The 20,371-nt window shown below is 42.4% G+C and overlaps 1 protein-coding gene across 2 annotated transcripts in view; it reads left to right on the forward strand.

The window, feature by feature from the left end:
* cux2b (cut-like homeobox 2b) overlaps positions 1–20,371 on the forward strand; it is a 110,021-nt gene that overhangs the window by 36,132 nt on the left and 53,518 nt on the right. For both annotated transcript variants that reach the window (XM_088077155.1, XM_088077156.1), the window contains exons 2-3: positions 2,717–2,827; positions 6,308–6,355. In XM_088077155.1, coding sequence (XP_087933281.1) covers positions 2,717–2,827; positions 6,308–6,355 — 159 coding nt within the window. The remainder of the gene's footprint in view (positions 1–2,716; positions 2,828–6,307; positions 6,356–20,371) is intronic.

Here is a 20,371-nt window from a genome sequence, read left to right on the forward strand (position 1 = left end):
CGCACTAACATACACTGATGGCAAAGAGCTATCATGCAAGACACTGAACTCACCATCAGGAGCAGTTTAGGGTTACCACTTTACCCAGGTAACTTTGACATGATGACGAAAGGAACTGTATGATAACCATATGATTACAGTTGTGAACAAATCCCTTTTATAGACCAAAATCAACAATGTATTTACTTACAAGTATTGCTCATGTAGCTAAAGCCTCAATTAGCTTGTTTCTTTTATGTCACACATTTTGTCGTCATAGTGAGTTTGCCAAGCAATCAGTGGAGATTACATGACGTCACTGCACCCAGCTGTGAAATACTTCAAGCATTTTACTCTGTAAAACAACAACTTTTACCTTTTACCTTTTGTTCACTTTGAGAAACAATATATAATGTATTATTTAGTGAGCTTTAATGTGTTTGGAAGTTTTTAAGAGAGTGAGCAAAGATAGCCTTTGTTCATTATGCTATGCTAAGGTAAGCTAATTGCCTGCTGGCTGTAGGTTTTATATCTACAAAATCTGACGTATCAATCTTTTCATCAAACTCTAGGGAAAAAAATGAATAAGAATTTTTCCCCAAATGCCAAACATTTTGGTTGACATGTTCATTAGTTATGATGAACACAGACATTGCAGTTTATTTTAAATCACTCGCACGTCCACCATCCTGGTGTTGTAAATATTCACTTTTGCACCGAATTTGTATCGGTTCAACCCGTTCTCAATCCAGGGGTATCAAATACAGCAGCACACGCAAGGCACCTCACAGTGTCTGTATGAGATGCACCAGGCTTTCAACTCACTACCAAGCAATCCCATCTGTGGCATCAGGGACAGAATGTTGGACGAGTCAAACACACACAGGACTTTCAACCAGAAGGCTGGTGTTCTTGTCCAAACCAAAACTCACCTTTTTTTTCCAACCACATATTGTAGTCACTGGCATACATAACATAATATATGTATATGAACAACACGGATGCTTAGATTTAGTGGCAAAACCTTGTTGCTGCCTAAATTTAAAGTAGTTTGGTGGTGAATCCAACATTTCCTGTGAAACCAGAAGTTTGTATTGAAAGACACTGTAGTATGTAATGCATGGAAACTGACAAAACAACATCCAAAACTGATGCTAGGGAAGCATAGTTTAAAGTGCAGGGCTGCTGATTAATTGCTGATTCGAGCAGTCGAGGGTGCAAACGTGTTGATTGGGTTGGAAATAGTCCCAATCAAATGCACTAATTGTTTCTGTTTTGTTTTATACCAATGACAGTGTTGATTCAGTAGAAATGTAGTATTCAGCCACTAAAATGCCATCTGAACGTCCACACACTGGCATGATGTTCTGTTGTCGTATAGAATCTCAGCTTGTATCATTGCATCTCACCTCAGATGACACTCAGTCCTACTTTAACCACTTTTTGACTCGTCAATCCAGGGACTTGAACCAGCAGCCCTTCAATTAACGGCCTACTTCTCTGACCGACAGGCTGCCACCATCCCACGAGGCCGCCACCGTTGAAGTTTCACCCTTCCATTTCCTCGCTTTTTTTTCCCCTCCTTGTGTGATGATTTATTAAATTGCCTTTAAGTAAGACTGCAGATTAATTAAAACACAGTCAATTTAATTTCCCGGCGTCATATATAAATTCGCAGTGGTAATTGAATCCCCCTACTCCACTTTTCTATTGTAACCCGGCAGTTACAAGAGAAGATCCTCATCAATTACTGAGAATCAAAATGAAGAGGAGGTGAATGTACAGTTGTCCGTTCCAGCGCTGCTCAGCACAGGAGAGTAGAGTTTGAATCTGTTTTCCTTTTTTTTTTTCCTCTCTCTTTCCTGTTTGCTGAAAGAGCCGGGAATTGGATGACTGATCGATAATATCGGATTTGCGGATGGCATGTGGTGCAGCTGAGTCCAGCATGAATGCAAGGTTCTGATGAAGGGGGCTCGCTGCACAGACAGCTTTGAATAGTGGATCAGACATGTTGCCGGGGTGGAGCTCTCATTCCGTATATAACACAGACATGTAAAGAAGTGATGTGCAGAGACATTAATGGAATAGCGATTAGGGCTGTTGTTGTAGCAAAAGGGTAATTTGGTTAAAGCTATGCAGGCTGCTGTCATGTATTGAAAATCAGTGCAGGATCAATATAAAGATTGGTGCAGGCGATGGGAGAGAGATTGAAAAGAGGCTGAAAATAGATCTGACCTGTGGTAATTACGACAGCAAGCGAGGCGTTTGTATGTTTGAATCAGGTCTTGGCCAGGCTTAAAAACCAGCCCTTCATTTCAGGAGGAAGCTCTATTTGTTTGCAAGGGTGTATGTCAGGTTATTGGGTCTCTACACGTGACTCACCCCCCCCCCCTCCCTTTCTCTCTTACTCTCACTCTCTGTCTACCCCCTCTCGCCCCACTCCCTCACTGGCGCTCCATAGCCGTTGCAAGCGTATTGATTATTTCAAATACTGATTATCTAAAAGGCCTTCTGCTACTGTAGGCATTGGATTTATTTTGGCTTAATTATTTATGGGCCAGGGCTAGCTGTAAGTATTACTGCTGTGAGATCATGAAGGATTACATTGTTAATATTCAGCAGTGTATTTTTATTTATGTACACTCTAAGCTTTACTGGATGAGCGTTGGCAGGCTCCCTAAAGTGCCGTCTCTCTCCACTCACTGTTTTTCTCTCTCTCTCTTTTGTGTGTTTGTAGAGGGAGCTAAACTCTGTAGCATCTGAGCTGGCTGGTCGACAAGAGGAGAGCGAACATTCCCACAAGCACCTGGTAGAGCTGAGCAGGGAGTTCAAGAGAAATGTCCCAGAGGTGAGTCTGGTACCCCCCACCCTCCCCGTATTCCCCCAACTCTATGTGTCATTTTTCCTCATCTTCACTTCAGCAGGTACTGACTCTCTGTCTCAATGCCGCCGCTGGAGCCCCCGCGTATACCTTTGTGCAAGGAATTCTTTCTTTCTTTTGTAAAATCTGCATTAACATTAACACTTGAGAAGTCAGGGTTGGCCCCCACCCTCGTCCTCCAATAGCTCAGTTAATATTTAAATGCAGAGGCCTTGCAGTTACGTTAGCCCCTGGCTGGGTGTGATGTGAGGCCAGGGGGGCTCTTTTACAAAAAGGTAAGCACGACTTTGCGGCTTACTTTCAACTCCGAAGCCAAAGCACCAGTTTATGAAAAAGTTATCTTGCTGTCTGAATTGGCAGCTGATGTTGACTTTCTCCAAAATTCTGCAGTGTAACAGGAACAGGTGTCTCTGGAAACCCGTAAGGAGAAGGACTCTGACTAAACACAATCTGATGAATGTTAATGAAGACGAGCCCCACGTTGCATCAGCCCTCAAACATGACTGTTACAAGAACACTGTTTGTGCTTCTTTTTAAAACAACATTTTTATTAAAGACAAATGCACAGTAGAAAATAAGTATGAAGAGAACATTTTTTGACTGATAGGTTAGTTTTTAGAAGTCTGTCTTAATGCTCATAAGCACATATGTCGAGTGCACTGAAAGAGTTCTTGGTGTTGTAATTGTTCCCTTCGTCTATATTGGCAGTGAAAGAGATCCCTTTCTGATTCCAGTGAAAGAGATGAGACACAAAATCCACAGTCCTCGTTCTTTGCAAACATGCATACTAAAGTTCAGCCCGAGCTAATATGAAGCTTCAGCTGTCTGAGTGGGCCAAATTAAGTCTTCCAAAATTAGTCTTTTTGGTACAAAATGTGTTACTTTCCGTCTGCCGCAGCTTCGAAAATGTGTCTAACTGTGAATATTATCTTCAGCTGAACTTCAAAATGCATATTAGCACAAAATGAGGTCTGTATATTTTTCTCCCAGTCATTTAAAGGTCCAGTGTGTCAGATTTAGGAGAATATGTTGACAGAAAAGGAAAAAATATTTATAACTATGTTTTCATTAGTATTTATTCATCTGAAACAAAGAATCCTTGTAATTTTGTTACCTTAGAATGAGCTGTGTATATCTACATAAAGAGCCTGCCATGTTGTTTCCATAGTAGCCCAGACTGGACAAATCAAACATCGGCTTTAAATAGGGCAATCTGTGTTTTTGAGTCAGCAACCATAGTTCTCTTACACGCTTGGCACATGTGAGAAGTTTCAGTTGGTTGCAGTCTGCAGCGTCACCACTAGATGCCACCATATTTCACACAGCGGACCTTTAAGAAAGCGATCACTTTGTGGCCTTCTTTAACAGAAAGGACCTGTAGCACAACCTGTAACGTTTCCAGTGTACCTATGGGCATTTGTATACTGTCTGAAATTAATACTACACACCCCAAATGACCACTTGTATATCAGTAACTTACCTCATGTTATGTTGAACTCGAGAGGAAAACTTAATTTTTCTCACATGCCTCCAAAATGAATCCAAAACTAGAAATAATTTTTGATGATGACTGGAGTCAAAGGAGTTCACATTTAACAACAGCAAAAAAAACCCATTTGTTTACAAATTCATGCACAACTCGTGCTGTATAATCCAAGTTATACAGTCATATGCTCAGTCCTTCCCAAATACATGCATTTTCACTAAAACGTTATTATTTAAAAAAACACCTCTGCATACACAGTCTCATGCGTGAATTAGTAATGTGTCTGAGCTGTCTATGCAGAAGTATTTTAAAAGCTTTAAGTGAAAATTCACATGTTTGGGAAGTACTGAGCCTATGACTAGATAAACGAGTCTTGGATTATTCTGCACAAGTTGTATGAAAGTTTACAAAACAAAGGTATTGACAAGTGTTGCTGTTTTTTAAATGTGGATCCCAGATACTTCAATTTATCAGGTCTCTTCTTTTTTTGGATTCTTCTTTCACCATTTTGGTATAAGAAAAAATGTTTCTTCACAAGTCAATGTAACATGGGTGAGTAATTCATATACAAATGACTATTTTCCGTGTTGAATTATTTCTTTAAGACAGACTTGAAAAAAATGTGGGGGCTTCCGTAGATGTTTTTGGTAGAGTGAGACGTGACCTGAGCGTTCTCTCCAATTTGACGCTTTAGTTCACTTCAAGTCTACTTTATTCCTTCTAAAAACACTACAAACTCAAGTCTTGGAAAAAATGTGAACCTGCCCTTTCATATTATCCACTACCCTTTTGCACACTCTTCCACCTGGTCAGCAATGCACAATATTTAAATATTCCAAAAACATAGTCTTGTCTTGCTGATACAAGAAGAACGATTAAGTAGACATGCAGACATGCAGAGTGGTGCTACTTAGAGAATTATCCTTCTGTACTCCACCTCCCTGAGCAGGACTCATCACCAAAGTTTATACTCAACTTAAGTGAGAAGTTCTTTTACTGGCAACGTCACTGCATCTGTCACCCAAGTTAACATTTCTATGTACCTGGCAGCTGCATTTGATGAATGAATATGCTGGCTTTTCTTATAGATAATAGCAGTAATTATGCTATACAACCATACTATAGTAAGCAAAAATCGAATGCATCATTATTTATTATTTGACGCAGACTACACTTTTAAAACTACATTGGGAATTGTATTTTATGTTTGCCGTCTGTGCATCACTGTGCCCTCCCCCCCTTCCTGTGCATTATAATGAGCCAAGACCTTATTCCACCTTACTTTTGTAAGGCAAAATGGCAATTATGGTGGATTGAGCTGAATACATGAAAAGCTAAATCTATGAATGATACAGATATGATTTTGTCCTTTTTTTCATCATCTTCTTTGAAATGATCATCCATTGACATCTAAGCTGCAGTCAAAGAGAATATTTTTTATATTTTATAAATGAGCCCTTGGGCTATTTGCTGTGGCTATGCTGCCTGCCTATCTCAGTCTGAGTATGTAGTGTGGTGCTGTAATCTTGTCAGTATAATACAGGCGTTTAAGACAGGATCAGGCTGTCACCACTGGCAGCACAATCCCCTTACCTGAGGCTGTGGGAGCTCGCACAAGTCTGGATCTCTGAGCTCAAACGCAAGCTACTGGAAAGCCCCACTTTTCAAACATGCCCACTCAAACCCTTTAGGTTTAACCACTAATACCCACACCCCATAGCAACATACCTCACTCACACACACACACACACACACACACACACACACACACACACACACACACACACACAGAGTGTTAAAAAGGAGCTATGGAGAGAATCCATTAACATTAAAGCTTTCCAGTCGTGTTTCTTATGGAGCCGTTTGTGCCTCACTGGGGCCGATCGTGATTCCTAAACAGGTGGAGCGTCTGAAAAATAGAAAATGCTGAGACTGAGTTTGCTTTTTTGGTTTGTACACAGGAAGTCCGGGAGATGGTGGCACCTGTTCTCAAGAGTTTCCAGGCCCAGGTGAGTCTCGTGTCTTTGCATTTTTACAGCCGTGTGAAACATTTACAGGTTTTGCAGAATAAAACATAGAAAGTCTGGAAACGGCTAAGTAACATTTTTATTGATGATTTCCTAAGCCTTTTTCTGTTCTCATTTACTGACACCAGAGACACTCCTGCTGGATATTCTATGTACATTGACCAGTGCAGATCAGCATGCCTCTGGAATAAATGATTTGATAGATAGGGGAGAGGAATCCGCGCCATACTTCTCGTGCTCATCTGCTCCTTATTGACTGATGCCTTTTCTGTCAAAGTGAAGTAGCATCTATCTGCCATTAGATGATCAGATATCTGGCTTCTCATATTTTCTTGGCTGAGACAAGCCCTCATTTCCTGTTGTGATGGTGCATTCAGCGTGCCCCCTCTGACGTCGCCATATTGAAAAAGTCATCTGATACCTACCAAGACTCTGCTCCAGCCATTAAACCAAGGTCATAAATCACATTTGTGAGCTGCGTTATGGTCCGCAAAGCAGAGGCTTATGGAAATGATACCACAAATATGTTTTCAGTCTCACTCTCACCCTCTAAACTCCCGCTCAGCGCTAACCTGAAAGCCCTATCATCGGTAAACATGAGAACACTCAGAATGGATTGTTCAGTTCTCTTGGAAGTGATTATTGGCAGATTGTTTTTAATGCTTTATAATTGACTATGCCCAAGCAGCCGTGTTCCCTGGCAGGAGCTATCACATTCTTCAATACCACACTCCGCAATACTCTGTGGTTGATTTGTGCGCTAATTCAATTACTCCAACTGTAAAGTCGCACAAATATCAGAAGCACCCTTCCATATCTTTATTGTGCAAACAGGAACCCACAGGATTAATTTAAGCACCATTGATGTCTGACAACTGGGAGTCTCGAGATGTTTCATAGTAGATAAAATAGATGGCTGATAATGAGCGATGAGTTTTTTTTTTTTTTTTTTTTCTTTCCTTGTTAGCTGCAGGCCTCTCTGGGTACCTCTCGGTCTCTCTTGTGTAACTTCCACAAGCTTATGTTCCGCACATTGATAAGGAAGCCAGCTTGCCGTGAAAAAAGCCTCGGCTATTTTTTGATCTCGAGGTGCAGCGAGCAACTCGGCACACCATAATAATATAATCCTCTGGTGTTTTCTGATACACTTTGACCTTATTGGTAATGTCAAACAGCTTGCGGAGGCTCGTGAACTTTACCCAGCGGTAGTCTGCGCGACCTCAGTGTAAGCTGTGGGACCTCGACCTGCTGCTGCAGGGGGAGAATGTGAGGAGAAGGTGGAGTTGGATGTGCTTGTTTGGCTGTGTGGTTTGGGATAGACTAAAGCTCCCCTGCAGCTGCACTGTACAGGTGGTGAACGATAGTCCTTGCGTGTGTGTGTGTGTGTGTGTGTGTGTGTGTGTGAGGATGCATACATGTGAGAAAGAACTGGGTCCTCGCTTCCACCCCTCCTCCTCCTCCCAGTTCGGAGGCCCAGAGGAGTGCCTCATGGTATTTGGACCCTCATCATGCCACTTCTAAAGGAGAAGTCGGCTCCTTTGAAGTGTTTGCGACATGACAGGTTCTCTTTCTTTTCTTTTTCATTTCAATGTTCCCCACCCACTTTCTCTCTCTTCTCCCGTCCAATCTCGCCTTCTAATTATCGCTAACCAGGCGACTGATTAGAAACACGTTGCCGACCTAGTTTTTTACCGAGGAGCTGGAGGAGGAGAAAGGGTTAATCCCAGAGCTGGTGGCTGTCATTGGTCGCTTCCCTCCTTCTTCTCCTCTTTTTCGTTCTGCTCTCCTCTTTCTTTCCCTGGAAGTTTGCTAATGAGGTCCCGTCAGAGCTGAGGAGAGGTGTTAATTTGGCCTTGTGAAGTAGGAAGGAGATTAAGGACAGTGAGGAGCTGAGTTTACGGCTTAAAATACACCGCTGTCCTTATTAATCCACAGGGCCCTGGGAGACCGGCGTTTTTGGTTTTATAATGAACACTGTCTTATAATGAAGGTAATTTTAATAAAAATTTACGGAGGAGAAGAAGAGGAGATGGTACACGTCTCCGTGGTCTCAGGCACACCTTTGGGGCCGAGGGAGATGACAGTTATTTCTCAAATAACCGATCGCTGGAGAGACGGGCCCGTCAGACCACACCTTTCACACAACTTTCACACAAGCACTCGCTGCGATCTGAACGAACGTACAGTCTCACCAAGACTATGTGAGCTTTCTCCACGCAATTTACACCTCCCTCTCACTTTAAACTCCCCTCAGGATAAACCATTGTGAGGCGAAAAAAAAAACACAGAACAGTGACAGATTTCTTGTATGTTTGTATCCTTTTTTTCTTCTTCTTCTTCTTCTTCTTCTTGCAGAGAGGCAGATTCCTCCTCACATCCGGCCTGTACCAATCTGAATATCAGGCCCAAATTAACCAGTCATTCTATTTTTTCTCCTCTCATCTTGATGTCGTTTGGTGCTCTCCGAAAAAGAAAACAGCAGTATGGGTCCCTAATTACTGAAACTTGCTTTACAATGATAATCCGTGGAGTAATTTAGCGTGCACAATGAGAGTTGTGGTGCTTGCGCAGATGGAGATTCTGATAAATAGTTTGTAACGTGTAATTAGCAGCTCTGCCGGTTACATACCATTAACCCCTCAAGCTCAGGAATCATTATTGGCCCTCATTATCAAGCAGCAAGGTACGATCGAGCTGACTAGACATCAAAAACATCAAACAGCTATTAAAGTGCTGCGAACTGGGGGCCGGTGGACACCTGTTTATGAGTCTAACTGTGCCATTTCTTCCCCTGAGGTTGGGAAGTGATGATGTGGGGGAAGACAATGTTTTTATGTATGTTGTTGTTGTTTTCTATGAGCACACGGGAGGTATTTTGGCTATACAGCAGCTTTTCAACTCCATGAAAGTGAGTAAAAATGTGAGTCAAAATGGCTGCTCCTCCTCACCTATACGACTCACTTCTCATGTTTAGGAAAGGCAAGAAAGAGGCAATTCAAACGTTATGTTCAATTTTGTCTTTTTATGTACAGACAGTTGGAGAACGACAGGAGAAATGAGGGATAATGCGCAGCAAAAGTCACACTGCCTGTTTAAATTGTCGTATCCATTCACCTCTTATTTATCGGAAACATCTGCAGCTGTGTTTTCAGCCTAAATGCCGTTATGTAAAGCGCCTTGCAGATGATTTGACCAGTCACAGAGTAGAAGCACAGCAGAGTGTTTGAGTGCCCACAGTGCCTTGCCCTGAGCTCGCCCGCCACGCAGCGAGGTAGGCAAACACCGTCTTTGATCATCCATCGAGAGACGACCAGCTCTTCCTCCTTTTGATTAATTCCTGAAGGAAATGATAATTTCTCTTGAATGTATGAATATGTTATGAATAGTGGAATGAATCAAAGAGTAAAGGATGATAATTAATTACAGCGCTATGATAAAAGGCTGTGGGTGTTATGACGCAAGCTTCCTCCGTGTCATTATGAGAGGCTCCGTAATTACCTTTCTGCACGAGCCAGCGCTCCTGGCGGTGCTGGCGGTGAGAGTGCCGCTCACTGAGTGAGTCTAACGGTCATAAAGCTTTTCCCTGCCTAATTGTCTGAGGGGCTCTATGGCACTTTCATAGATGAGGGACTGCGCCGTTAGGAAAAATGCTCGGCGACGCTACAGCTTTTCCAGCTCAATGAAGACAGATCTTCATCATGGGCTAAACCTCGCGGTTATTAGGTACAGATTGCTTGAGTGGATGGCTAACTTGGGAAGATGGGGTCGGAACAAGTGAGCTGCAGAGTCATACTGTGCGGTACAAAAGCTGCCTCTAGACTATACACTGCTTTAAAATCAAGCAAGTTTGGATTTCTATGCATATTGGACATTATGGGCTCATATTTCTGTGCTAATAAACCACATCGCTGCCTTACAGTTGCGTCCGAATATTCCCTTTTTATTATTTTTCATGCCCTGCCTTATGTAAGGGGCATTTACGACACCCTCCTACTCCTCTCCCACTCTCCTGTCCTCCCCTGCCTCCCCCCCGGCTATGACCAGACTGCTCCACACCGGGCTGACGAGGTATCTCTAATGCCTGTCTCTTGCTCGGCTGTCTCAGGCTCATTGAGCAGCAGGCCAGGCCCAGGATCTCCAGGCCATTACCTATTCACAGCACGTCCAGGCCTCCAGCCTATTGTAGGGAACATAATGGGCTCCAGGGCCATGTAAACCACCGGCTCTCTGCTCCTGGTTTATCACTTGTGTCCTCTTCATACTAAGGAGAGGGAAGGAAGGTGGGAGGCAGGAAGGTAGGGAGAGGAGAGGGAGACAGAGCAGAGGGGAAGGCATGTGGTGGTGGTGGTGGAGGGGGGCGTGGGAGTGTAATTGGACATTAGATAATACCTTCCTTGAGTCTTTTACGTCCTCTGCATCTCCAGAGGGTGAGTGTCCTCGCCTGTTCTCCACATCAGTGCAGAAAAGCTGCTTTGACCCAAACTCAATGCACGTCTGTTCACTTACTGTTTCACTCTTTATTACTTGAAAGTTGACTTTTATTGATTACGATTAGCCAAAGATGAACAAGCTTATATGTGGAGATTGAATCAAATATTTAACGGCGGTCCATCTTACCTCTGATACTTCTTCTCATCTAATGCCAGAGTCCATACATTGACAAATGAACAAATAGCCCAGTCAAAGGCTTTTTTTTTTTTAATTTTAGAAAGTCTCATTTTGAAGGCAGCGCTGCTTTTCATTTAATTTCACTGATCCATTTTACATCAGAAAACCATTCAGCAGACCATTCTCAATTAGCTCTTTTTTACATTCACTTTGTTCCTTGTTGTGATAACTGTTTATTGACTAGGTTTGTTAAACACTTTTAAAGAGAGTCAGTGTCATTTTTGCCAGTGGCCAACAGTGGCCACTGTGGCCACAAGTGACAGATACAGAATAATAACAAATGTGAAAACACAGTGTAGGATGAACACAAAGTGAATTTTACAGATGGTGCAGTTGTCTTTAAACTTGATTCAGAGAGCAGCCCGCTATCAGATGCAGATATACTCTGTAGTGCTCTTTAGACAAAAATGCATCAGCAGGTATTGCAGATGATTCAACTAAAGCAAAAAAATCTCTTGAAACTAGATGACTCTTCCAAGTGGCAACTCAGAAGTGCCAAAAACTGCAATACATCAAGTGGCCACTTGGGGCTGGCTCCAAAAGCAAAATGTATGGCCTGGCACAAAAAAAATTTTGGTCTCTATAGCTATATCTATAGAAACTGTACGGGCAGTGAATTTTTATATAATTCACCCTTTTCCATTCTATTAACGCCCAAAGTTACATATATTTAAAGGGGAGGGGCTGCTACTGGCCATCTGGAAGGCGTAACTAAAGTCTATGAGTCAGATCCACCCCTCGCTCCTCCACAGCTCCAGCCTCTATCTGTGGTCACGTCTGGCTCCAAAAAACCAAGATGACGAAGGCTGAAATGCTAAACTCGATGCTTTAAAGCAGGAATCCACTGTGTCCTTTATTTTTTAGTCCCTGGACTCCATTGAATGTACAAAGACAAGTGTTTGAGAAGCCGGACATTGTAAGACAAATAATAAATAGAGAGTGATTTTGGATGCATCCAGATGTATGTTGCTAACTAGCTAAAGCCAAAGTCTGAAGAATTAGTACAATGCCTGTTTTTCCATAAATAAACACAGACTACAGACACAGACTTGAGTCACAAATTTGATGACTTTAGACTTTACAAAACTGACTTAGACTCAAACATTAATGACTTGTGACCTCACATAAACTTTTGACTTAAAAATACTTGATACCTTCCCCCAAAGCCCAAAGATTAAAAAGCATGTTATTTAAAGTGTGCTACAAATCAGATTAGTTCCTTATTCAGCAAATGTTAAATTCCCAGCAAGTTAATACTAAATTGTCCCAGATCCACTTTTTTGGACCCAATCTGACAACATTCATTCAATTTGTAGGAGAAAACCATGAAGAACCAACATTATGCTACTGAGCTCCAGTTGGAAAAAATTATACCAAAGATTATTTTGTTCAAGTACAAAAACTATGAGTGGTCAACAAATGAAATGTAGAATGTAAAACAAGCAAGTTGAAAATTATAGACGGAGAAGCAACAGCTTCCAACCAACAAATACATACAAGTAACAAATAAGTACAGATTCTTAAAGCATTCATATTTTTTTGTATTTTCAATAAATGATTACGCTGTTGTTAAAAGGGCATTTCATTTAGTGAAGAATGCATTATGATTGCCAAGGACCTGAACTCGAGTTTTTTAACCTGAGACTTGCAAAACAATAAGTTGCTCCCACCCATAGACTGCATATAAAGATGGATGTCCCCACTTACCCTTGCTATGCCTAAGTAAGGCTAAAATATCCCAGATATGGCCGCTGCCATCTCGTGCTGGTAAAGTCATTTGAACCCGGAGTCTGAGCAGTAGCGATATCCATGGTGGTGGTAGGGTTCCCGCCAAAACACCCATCCGTCCAGTCGCAAGCAGCTCCATTGAATGCGAGAATGCGAGTGCATGGATTGGCTGTCACAGCTGTCAATCATGGCAGAAAAATGCCTTTTTTGTAGAACTGAATAACTCCTTAAAATAGAACTTATCATAAAAACAAAAACAAACAAACATCAGGGAGTGACAGAAACCATCTTTGGAAAACATTTATTTGGGGTGGAGTTTTAGTTTTTTAAGTCTGGTCCATGTCCCATTCACTGACATGGTGGGGGGGCTTTATGACCTATACTGCAGACAGACACCAGGAGGTGATCGAGATTGAAATGTTACACTTTGGGGGAGCTGTCATGTTGTCCATCTTAATGTACAGTCTATGGTCTCATCTCTGGCCATCACAAGCTACAGATCATAGTAAATATGGCTGCAGCAGTAGAAGTCTTCTGTGTGTTGACCTCAGCAGGAGTGCATCTTCCTCTCATGAATATACATTTAAGTTGTGCTGTGCAGTTTCACTGATGTTGCTTTGAAGCTGTAGGTGGAAATGTCGAAGATGTCATTGAATGCAAAGCTAAAATAACTCTCGACTAGCTTATTTTGTTTTTGTCTCCAGTGTTGGCAGACATCATAAACGTGAACACATTTTTCTATCCAAACACAAATGTATGACTCAAGTACTCCTGCAGAATGCCATCAGTCTGTTTCTCAGAGGCTCTGGCAGTAACTTTTAAAATGAAAAGTCATCAATTCAGTAAATGACTACATAAAAAAACTGTATTTGGGTGGCAGTGTTTCACCAGCGGTGCGCCATATTTCAGCCACAGATTGGGCCTTTTGAAGAAGTTTAATATATCTGACTGCCCTTGTTTGTTTCCAGCGTGGTGACTGATTGTTGTGATTCTGCTGGGTGTTTTTATGCTGAGACGCCTCAACCTTTCCATCAGCCTTCCCAGTGTCAGTCTTATCCCTCCTCTGCTGTGCTGTGATCTGACGGTGTGTGTGTGTGTTGGCGTGTTTGTTTTCCTGTCCTGACTGATGCCCTGTCGGAGCATCCCAGTTGGGTGTATTCATCATTACGGATGCGTGTTTAGAGCCAGGGATGCACACCAGGTAAAGAAGAGAAGGGGGGTGGGGTGTGGGGATGTTATAAATAGGCACTTGGCTCTCTAGCCATGTGGAATTGATGAGTTTCAGCACATTCTGCTCTGCAGTGCCAGGTTTAATTTCTACCGTCCTGACAGCACAAACCTCAGAGCCCGGAGACGTCACGCCTGACTGCCGCTGCTGTGCAAATGTTAGCCATGTTTGAGGACGGACGCACGCATAGCGCCGACTGCACCGCTCCTATTGGGTGTCTGACCGGGTGTACATCCGCTCCTCTAAACCCCTGTCACCTTAAGAGACAGGCAATCACATTCCCCTCCTGACCCCTCACCAAACAGACACTCACCAGCAGCAGACAGTAACTAATCTAAGAGGCAGTTTCTCAGAGCCAGCTCGCCTCAGTCTAACATGGTCAACTACTTGTTATGAGACAGGTGAGAGCCTCCCTCCTCTGCTCCCTCCAGGCATCCAAAGTCAGAGAGCAGCAACACTAGCAGTAGCAGTGTCTCCGAGATTCTCTGACTCCTGGCTCCCTCTCAGCTGCTGGCAAGAGCACAGTCAAATTAGCCAATAAAAATGTGTGAAATCGGTGGCTCAGCGCCGGCGAGGACATGCCAGGAGAAATAAACATCAGCGCTCGTACAACCAGGAAAAGCTCATGCGAGGAGGAAAAGGCGGAACGGGGAGAGCTGCTCCGCCAATTCTACGGCGCAATTCTCTGATTTCAGGCACAGAATCAGAGGCGCACAGACACAGTCAGAGAGCAAAGTTGTTTCTCCGCTCTATTGAACAGCGAGACCCAGCCTCAGATCAAGCCAGTGGCAGCACAAGTCAAAAGAACACGAGCTTCTGTCAGAGGATACACAGCCCTCATGTGCCGAAGTGATTTAATTCCCTGTGTTCATCTGTGGTGTCCCCCCCCCCCCACCGCCAAAAGCCGGGAATACCAGTCTTCATTTCACATGATGCTCGGCTGTGAAGTTTAATTTCAGCAAAATCTAAACACGCTAATTAAATATCATAACTTTCTGAAGAAGGCTCTTGTTAAGGCACCTGAAATTTTAATTTAGACTTCAAAAGAGCGAAGACTTTAAAGCAAATCTATTGTTTTTCATTTAGACTTGCAATTTTCTTTTCTCTGCAGTACTGCAGTACGTAGTTATGATTGATCTGGTAATTAAAATATGCAGAGAGGGAAAAATATTAACTGCTCCTTTTTTCCCCACTTTTTTTGTTTTAGAAAACAGCCGACACATTTTCCTTCTCTTTCCAGCACAGATAATTAAATTTTGCACATTGATGTTCTTTACACAGCATTCATCGGCCTCATTATTTTTCCATTTTCATCTTTCTGGTGAGAGATCGATAGATTGATAAAATGATGGAGCCTATCTTAAATAATGCAAGCGGAGAAAAGTTACACTCACTTTGCTGCTGGCTAAGTGTTTGAACTTTTATTCTTCTTTCAAATTGTATTTAATATCCCATGAAGGTAGATCTTGCAGTGTTACATGCTAGTGTAAATCATTTCTTCTCATTTTTGCTGTCCCTCTGCAAAAAAAAAAAAAAAAGAAAAAAGATGCAGCTCCTCTCCACTTTTAGCAGGCCTATGGTATATGGGATGATGCTTGTCAAGGCTAATATCCCAAATGATAAAGAAACTGGCAATTCAAAGAAAGACAGCGTAAAGTAGGCCAATTAGTACCTAGGGAACATTTTGCTAGAAGAGATAGCAGCTCCAAATGTCACATGCACGAACATTAGGACCGATTGTTTATAATATGACCTGACAGTTTGGGTCTCTGTAATATGGGATTAACTACAATACTAATTAACATGTGGCTCTATTAAAACAAGCAGCTGCAAGTGAAATAACTCTCTTACCAGGGAGGGGCGCATCTCCTCTGATGTACACCGCACATTAAAGTGTTGCTTCCCCGACACAAATCAAATGTGTTTTTACACTTTTAAGAGATCTGCTTGTTTTATTCTTATTTTACACTGCGAGTACGACGTCCTAAATCACACCCGCCGCCCTTTAATATCTAAGCCTACGCATCAGAGTGTTCTTTGCCTTTGTCACAAACAGATATATGTTTTAAAGTCCCACTGCAGGGCCCTCTGTTTCATCCAAGACATAAAGTGGCCATGGTGGCCTGAGGAGAGTGTTAAACACATCCTCAATTAAAGCAAAGTAACTTTGCATCTCCTCGCGATCTCTCCTGCAGTCCCCGTAATTGGGTCTCGGTGGATTTAGTGGGAGAGCTCTCGCTCGTCTTCTGGAGTGGTGGGCCCAGCCTGGAGTGGAGCCGAGGGGACGGCCAAAGGGAAGAAAAGCTGCTGGTCACCAGACTCTGGATGTTAGTGTTGGCAGGAAGGAGCAGGAGTCAGCTGCGGCTGTATGGGAGGACATGTGGAGCTCCACCGTGCTTCAGTCCTCACAGAGAGCCACTGTTAGCCCGTTAGTATACAGGAGACATGGAGGTCAGACAACTCTCTGACTAAAAGTAACATGCAGGAGTTTGTAGCAGTGGGTTACCAGTGGGGGAAAGTAACCAAGTACCTTTCTCAAGCAACGTTTTGAGTCAATTGTTCTTTACTTTAGTATTTCTATTTTATGCCACTTTATACTTATATTTCACTACAACTTAGAGGGAAATATTGTCCAAAAATAATACTCCAATACATTTATGTGACAGCAGTAGTTACGAGTAACATTTCATGTTAAGGTCTTACATTAACACATATAATAAGCTTATAAAATACAACAGATTGATGAATGTTAAATAAGTGGTTTCCAATGTCTTTGGCTGGCAATTTACTGTGTTTAGTTGGGGCCCCTTGTCACAGTTGTCTTTGAGGTATTAACATTTCTGAGAGTGATTTCCCCTTAAAATTTCTCAGATAAGTTTCATGTAAATATGTGTTTGGAGGTAGAATTACGCAATATTTCACTACAAAGGCAAAGTTAAAAATACTAGTTACGACGGGGCACCGGGTAGCTCACCTGGTAGAACCAGAGCCCCATGTACAAAAGCTATGTCTTTGCTGCAACAAATTCAATTCAGTTCCAATCAGAAGCACTTTACTGCATGTTATTCCCTCTCTCTCTCCACCTTTCATGCTTAATCTGTCCTATCGAATAACCCCCCCCAAAAATTAGCTATGACAATAAATCCTTCTCACACACTCATGCATCATTATTGACACTTAAACAGGCCTAATCTGACATATAATAATATTTCACTCACAGTGGCATTTTTTCTGCATATTGAGTATTTTTACTTTGATATTTTAAAGGTATGTTCGCAGATTGTCAGTCAGCTTTGTTTACTAACAGCGTCAGTGGTATGAGTAAATGAACTGTAGTAAACTTCTGTTCAACTTACCTGCTCATCTCTTAGCTCACATTCCTCGGATGACATGCTTTTTCTGGTTCCAGGGCTGTTATTTGAATGACAGATAGTGCATCATCATTTTTGAGTGCCCTCTGTCATGGACACGAGTTGAATAGAAGCGGATCAAGAGAGAGAGATGCATCGCTCTTTGTCCTGTCTTTAAAACCAAGCTCTGATCAAACAGTAAAACTAGACGCTGATTAAATATGAACCAAGAAAATTTAACTGTATGCTAGTTTCATGCCTAAATCTTTTTCAGAACCATTTTGAGTGCCTTTTTTTTTAGCTGTAATGTGAGAATTTGGGACTAGGAAGTGGGCTCCATACTGTTTACTGTGAGTACATAGCAGTGATCAAACATGAACCGAGCTTCTGTTACTGCGTTGCCTATTTCTTGAACTTCACCTATACAGCATTTTTCAAAACAAAGGAACTAAGTGTTTTCCATGGGTATGATTAAATATGTCAGAACTATTATTTGGCAAATAAAATCAGACAATGTTTATGTCAAATTCACATACTACTCATGCAGTTAACTTTTTCATATATTGTGGCTGGTTATAAAAATAAATAGAATGCTGGCTAAAATAACTGAAAAAGCAATATTGGTTTGATGGTCTTCAAAATAGCAAACCTTGGAGGGCTCCTTGGGTCGTGTGTTTGTGTGTAAGCGTGTGTGTGTGTGTATGTGTATGTGTTTGTGGGCGTGTGTCTTCTTCTGGCGAGACATGTGAAGGACAGCCGAAGGTGCGGTGAGATCCAGTGATGGGCTTGTTTTATTACATCTCATATTGAGACCAATCTCTGTCCATTCACCTGAAGGACAGCCAGCTATTCCCTAACTAAATTAGCCAGCCGCTGTGGTGTGAGAGGGCCTCTACAGGCGCGCTCCGACACACACACACACACACACACACACACACACACACAGAGGCTGGTTCAGGCAGTCACGCAATAATGTCTATTTTTTTTCCCCCCTCTTCTCTCATGCAAGAAGTCACACTTACATGCATAATCACATGTCCCGTCCCTCACTCTCCCCCTCACACACACACACACACACACACACACACACACACACACACTCACTCCCCTGTTGAAGGCAGTGGATGTGGGGTAATTGCAGTCATTGTGGCAGGTTGCGTGTTTGTGCCCCTGTCAACGAGACCTGCAGACCTCCTCCTTGTGGGACCATGTGACACAGATCTCAGCAGTGTAGCTACCTGGCTACTTTTCGCCATCTGCGTGCGTGTGTGTGTGTGTGTGTCACCGTGCATCCACCTTTTAATGTTGCAATGCATAGACTTTTAGCTTGTAACGCACCATGGCTGGGAGGGTGAACGTTTTTCATACTCCTTCTTCCCTAATGAAATGTCTTTTGTACAGTCTGTGTTTTTTTTTTGTTCACTCACGGCGGATGTTCTAATGAGGCAGAGCCTGAAATAGCAGTGGGGCTAGCACTGCAGAACTATGACATCCCATGTGAGAACTTGCCCAAATCACAGTGGCTGCAGCCGTGCGTCAGGTTTCTTTATTTATAACCCGTACGGAATTGTCCTACACTCTGAGCATATGGAGGGTTATGTAACGCTCAGCATCCAATAGATAACCACTAAAGTCAGGTCCTATATATAAAGCTTGCTGAAGAGTTGTTTCTGAGGCTTCTTAAGATTGATTTAGTGCCCCTGAATGTCTGCCTCATGATGTAACAAGAAGAATGGTTATTGTGAAGCAAAAAAAAAAAAAAAATTCTTTAGCATTCCTTGCAATTCCTGTAAAGGGTTGGCTCATGAAAATGACAGAAAAAACATTCTCACTTCTCACCTTTAATTGTGTATAACCATGCTAGTAGTTTTTGTTTCATTTGTTCACATTTTGAAATATATATCTCTGAGATTTCCACCATAATAATACAATGTATGTGAAAGGAAACAGGAATTAGCCCTTCTTAAGTCCCGTCCGGTTTCGGTTGAGCAGGTTTGGAACACAGCAGAACTTCTGTCAAATTTCCTCTTCCTTGTTATAGGCTACTTAAAAATGCTATGTGCTTGGCTTGTCTACGTTGAGAAGAAAACCAAAATTAGAAGATGGTTAAAAGATGTGGCTGCGGGTGCTTCACAATTTTCACAGAAAATCACTTTGTATAAAGACACATCCCAAGTAAGCTAATGTTAGGAAAACGCCAGCTACCTAGCTAGCAAAGGTATAGCTGCATCAAGAGGAGTTAGCCTGTTGTCAGATCAACTGGTTTTCTTCTTTCTTAATGCTTTCATTCATTCATTTTTCATAACCGCTTGTCCTCGTAAGGGTTGCGGGGGGGCTGGAGCCAATCCCAGCTGTCATCGGGCAGAAGGCGGGGTACACCCTGGACAGGTCGCCAGACTATCGCAGGGTGACACATATAGACAGACAACCATACACACTCACAGTCACACCTAAGGACAATTTAGAGTCACCAATCAACCTGAGCTGCATGTCTTTGGACTGTGGGAGGAAGCCTGAGACCCCAGAGAGAACCCACGCAGACACGGGGAGAACATGCAAACTCCGCACAGAAGGGCCCCCGCCCACGAACCGAACCCTGTTCCAACGGGGTTTCGAACCAGGGACCCTCTTGCTGTGAATTTTAAGATGACCTAAATTGTTGTCAGCCAGAAAAGATCAAGGCTAACCTGCCTTTGTTTGTATAATCTCTGCACCAGAGAAAGTATCATAACTTTTTACACTAAAGAGAGAGTAACAAAAAAAAAAAAACATTAAAAACACTTATAACCATGGTCTCCTTACAGAAATTGATGTTGTTACTTAATATAATTCACAGACCTCGTGGTAAACAGTTTCATGTAGGAACTATTTTCTCTCTACTGAACTACACCAACAAATCGTATCACAGCACAGGAGGAAATGAGCATTTTCTCATGGACAGGAGGTTCGTGACAGCACAAGCTGTAGACGTTAAAGGCGGCCTCCTCAGCTGAGCTGTAACATTACAAGCTTAATGAGTAAGTT

This window comes from Plectropomus leopardus, chromosome 4 (genome assembly GCF_026936395.1).
Source record: "Plectropomus leopardus strain MGB_pleo_1.0 chromosome 4, ASM2693639v1, whole genome shotgun sequence".
Taxonomy (NCBI): Eukaryota; Metazoa; Chordata; class Actinopteri; order Perciformes; family Serranidae; genus Plectropomus; species Plectropomus leopardus.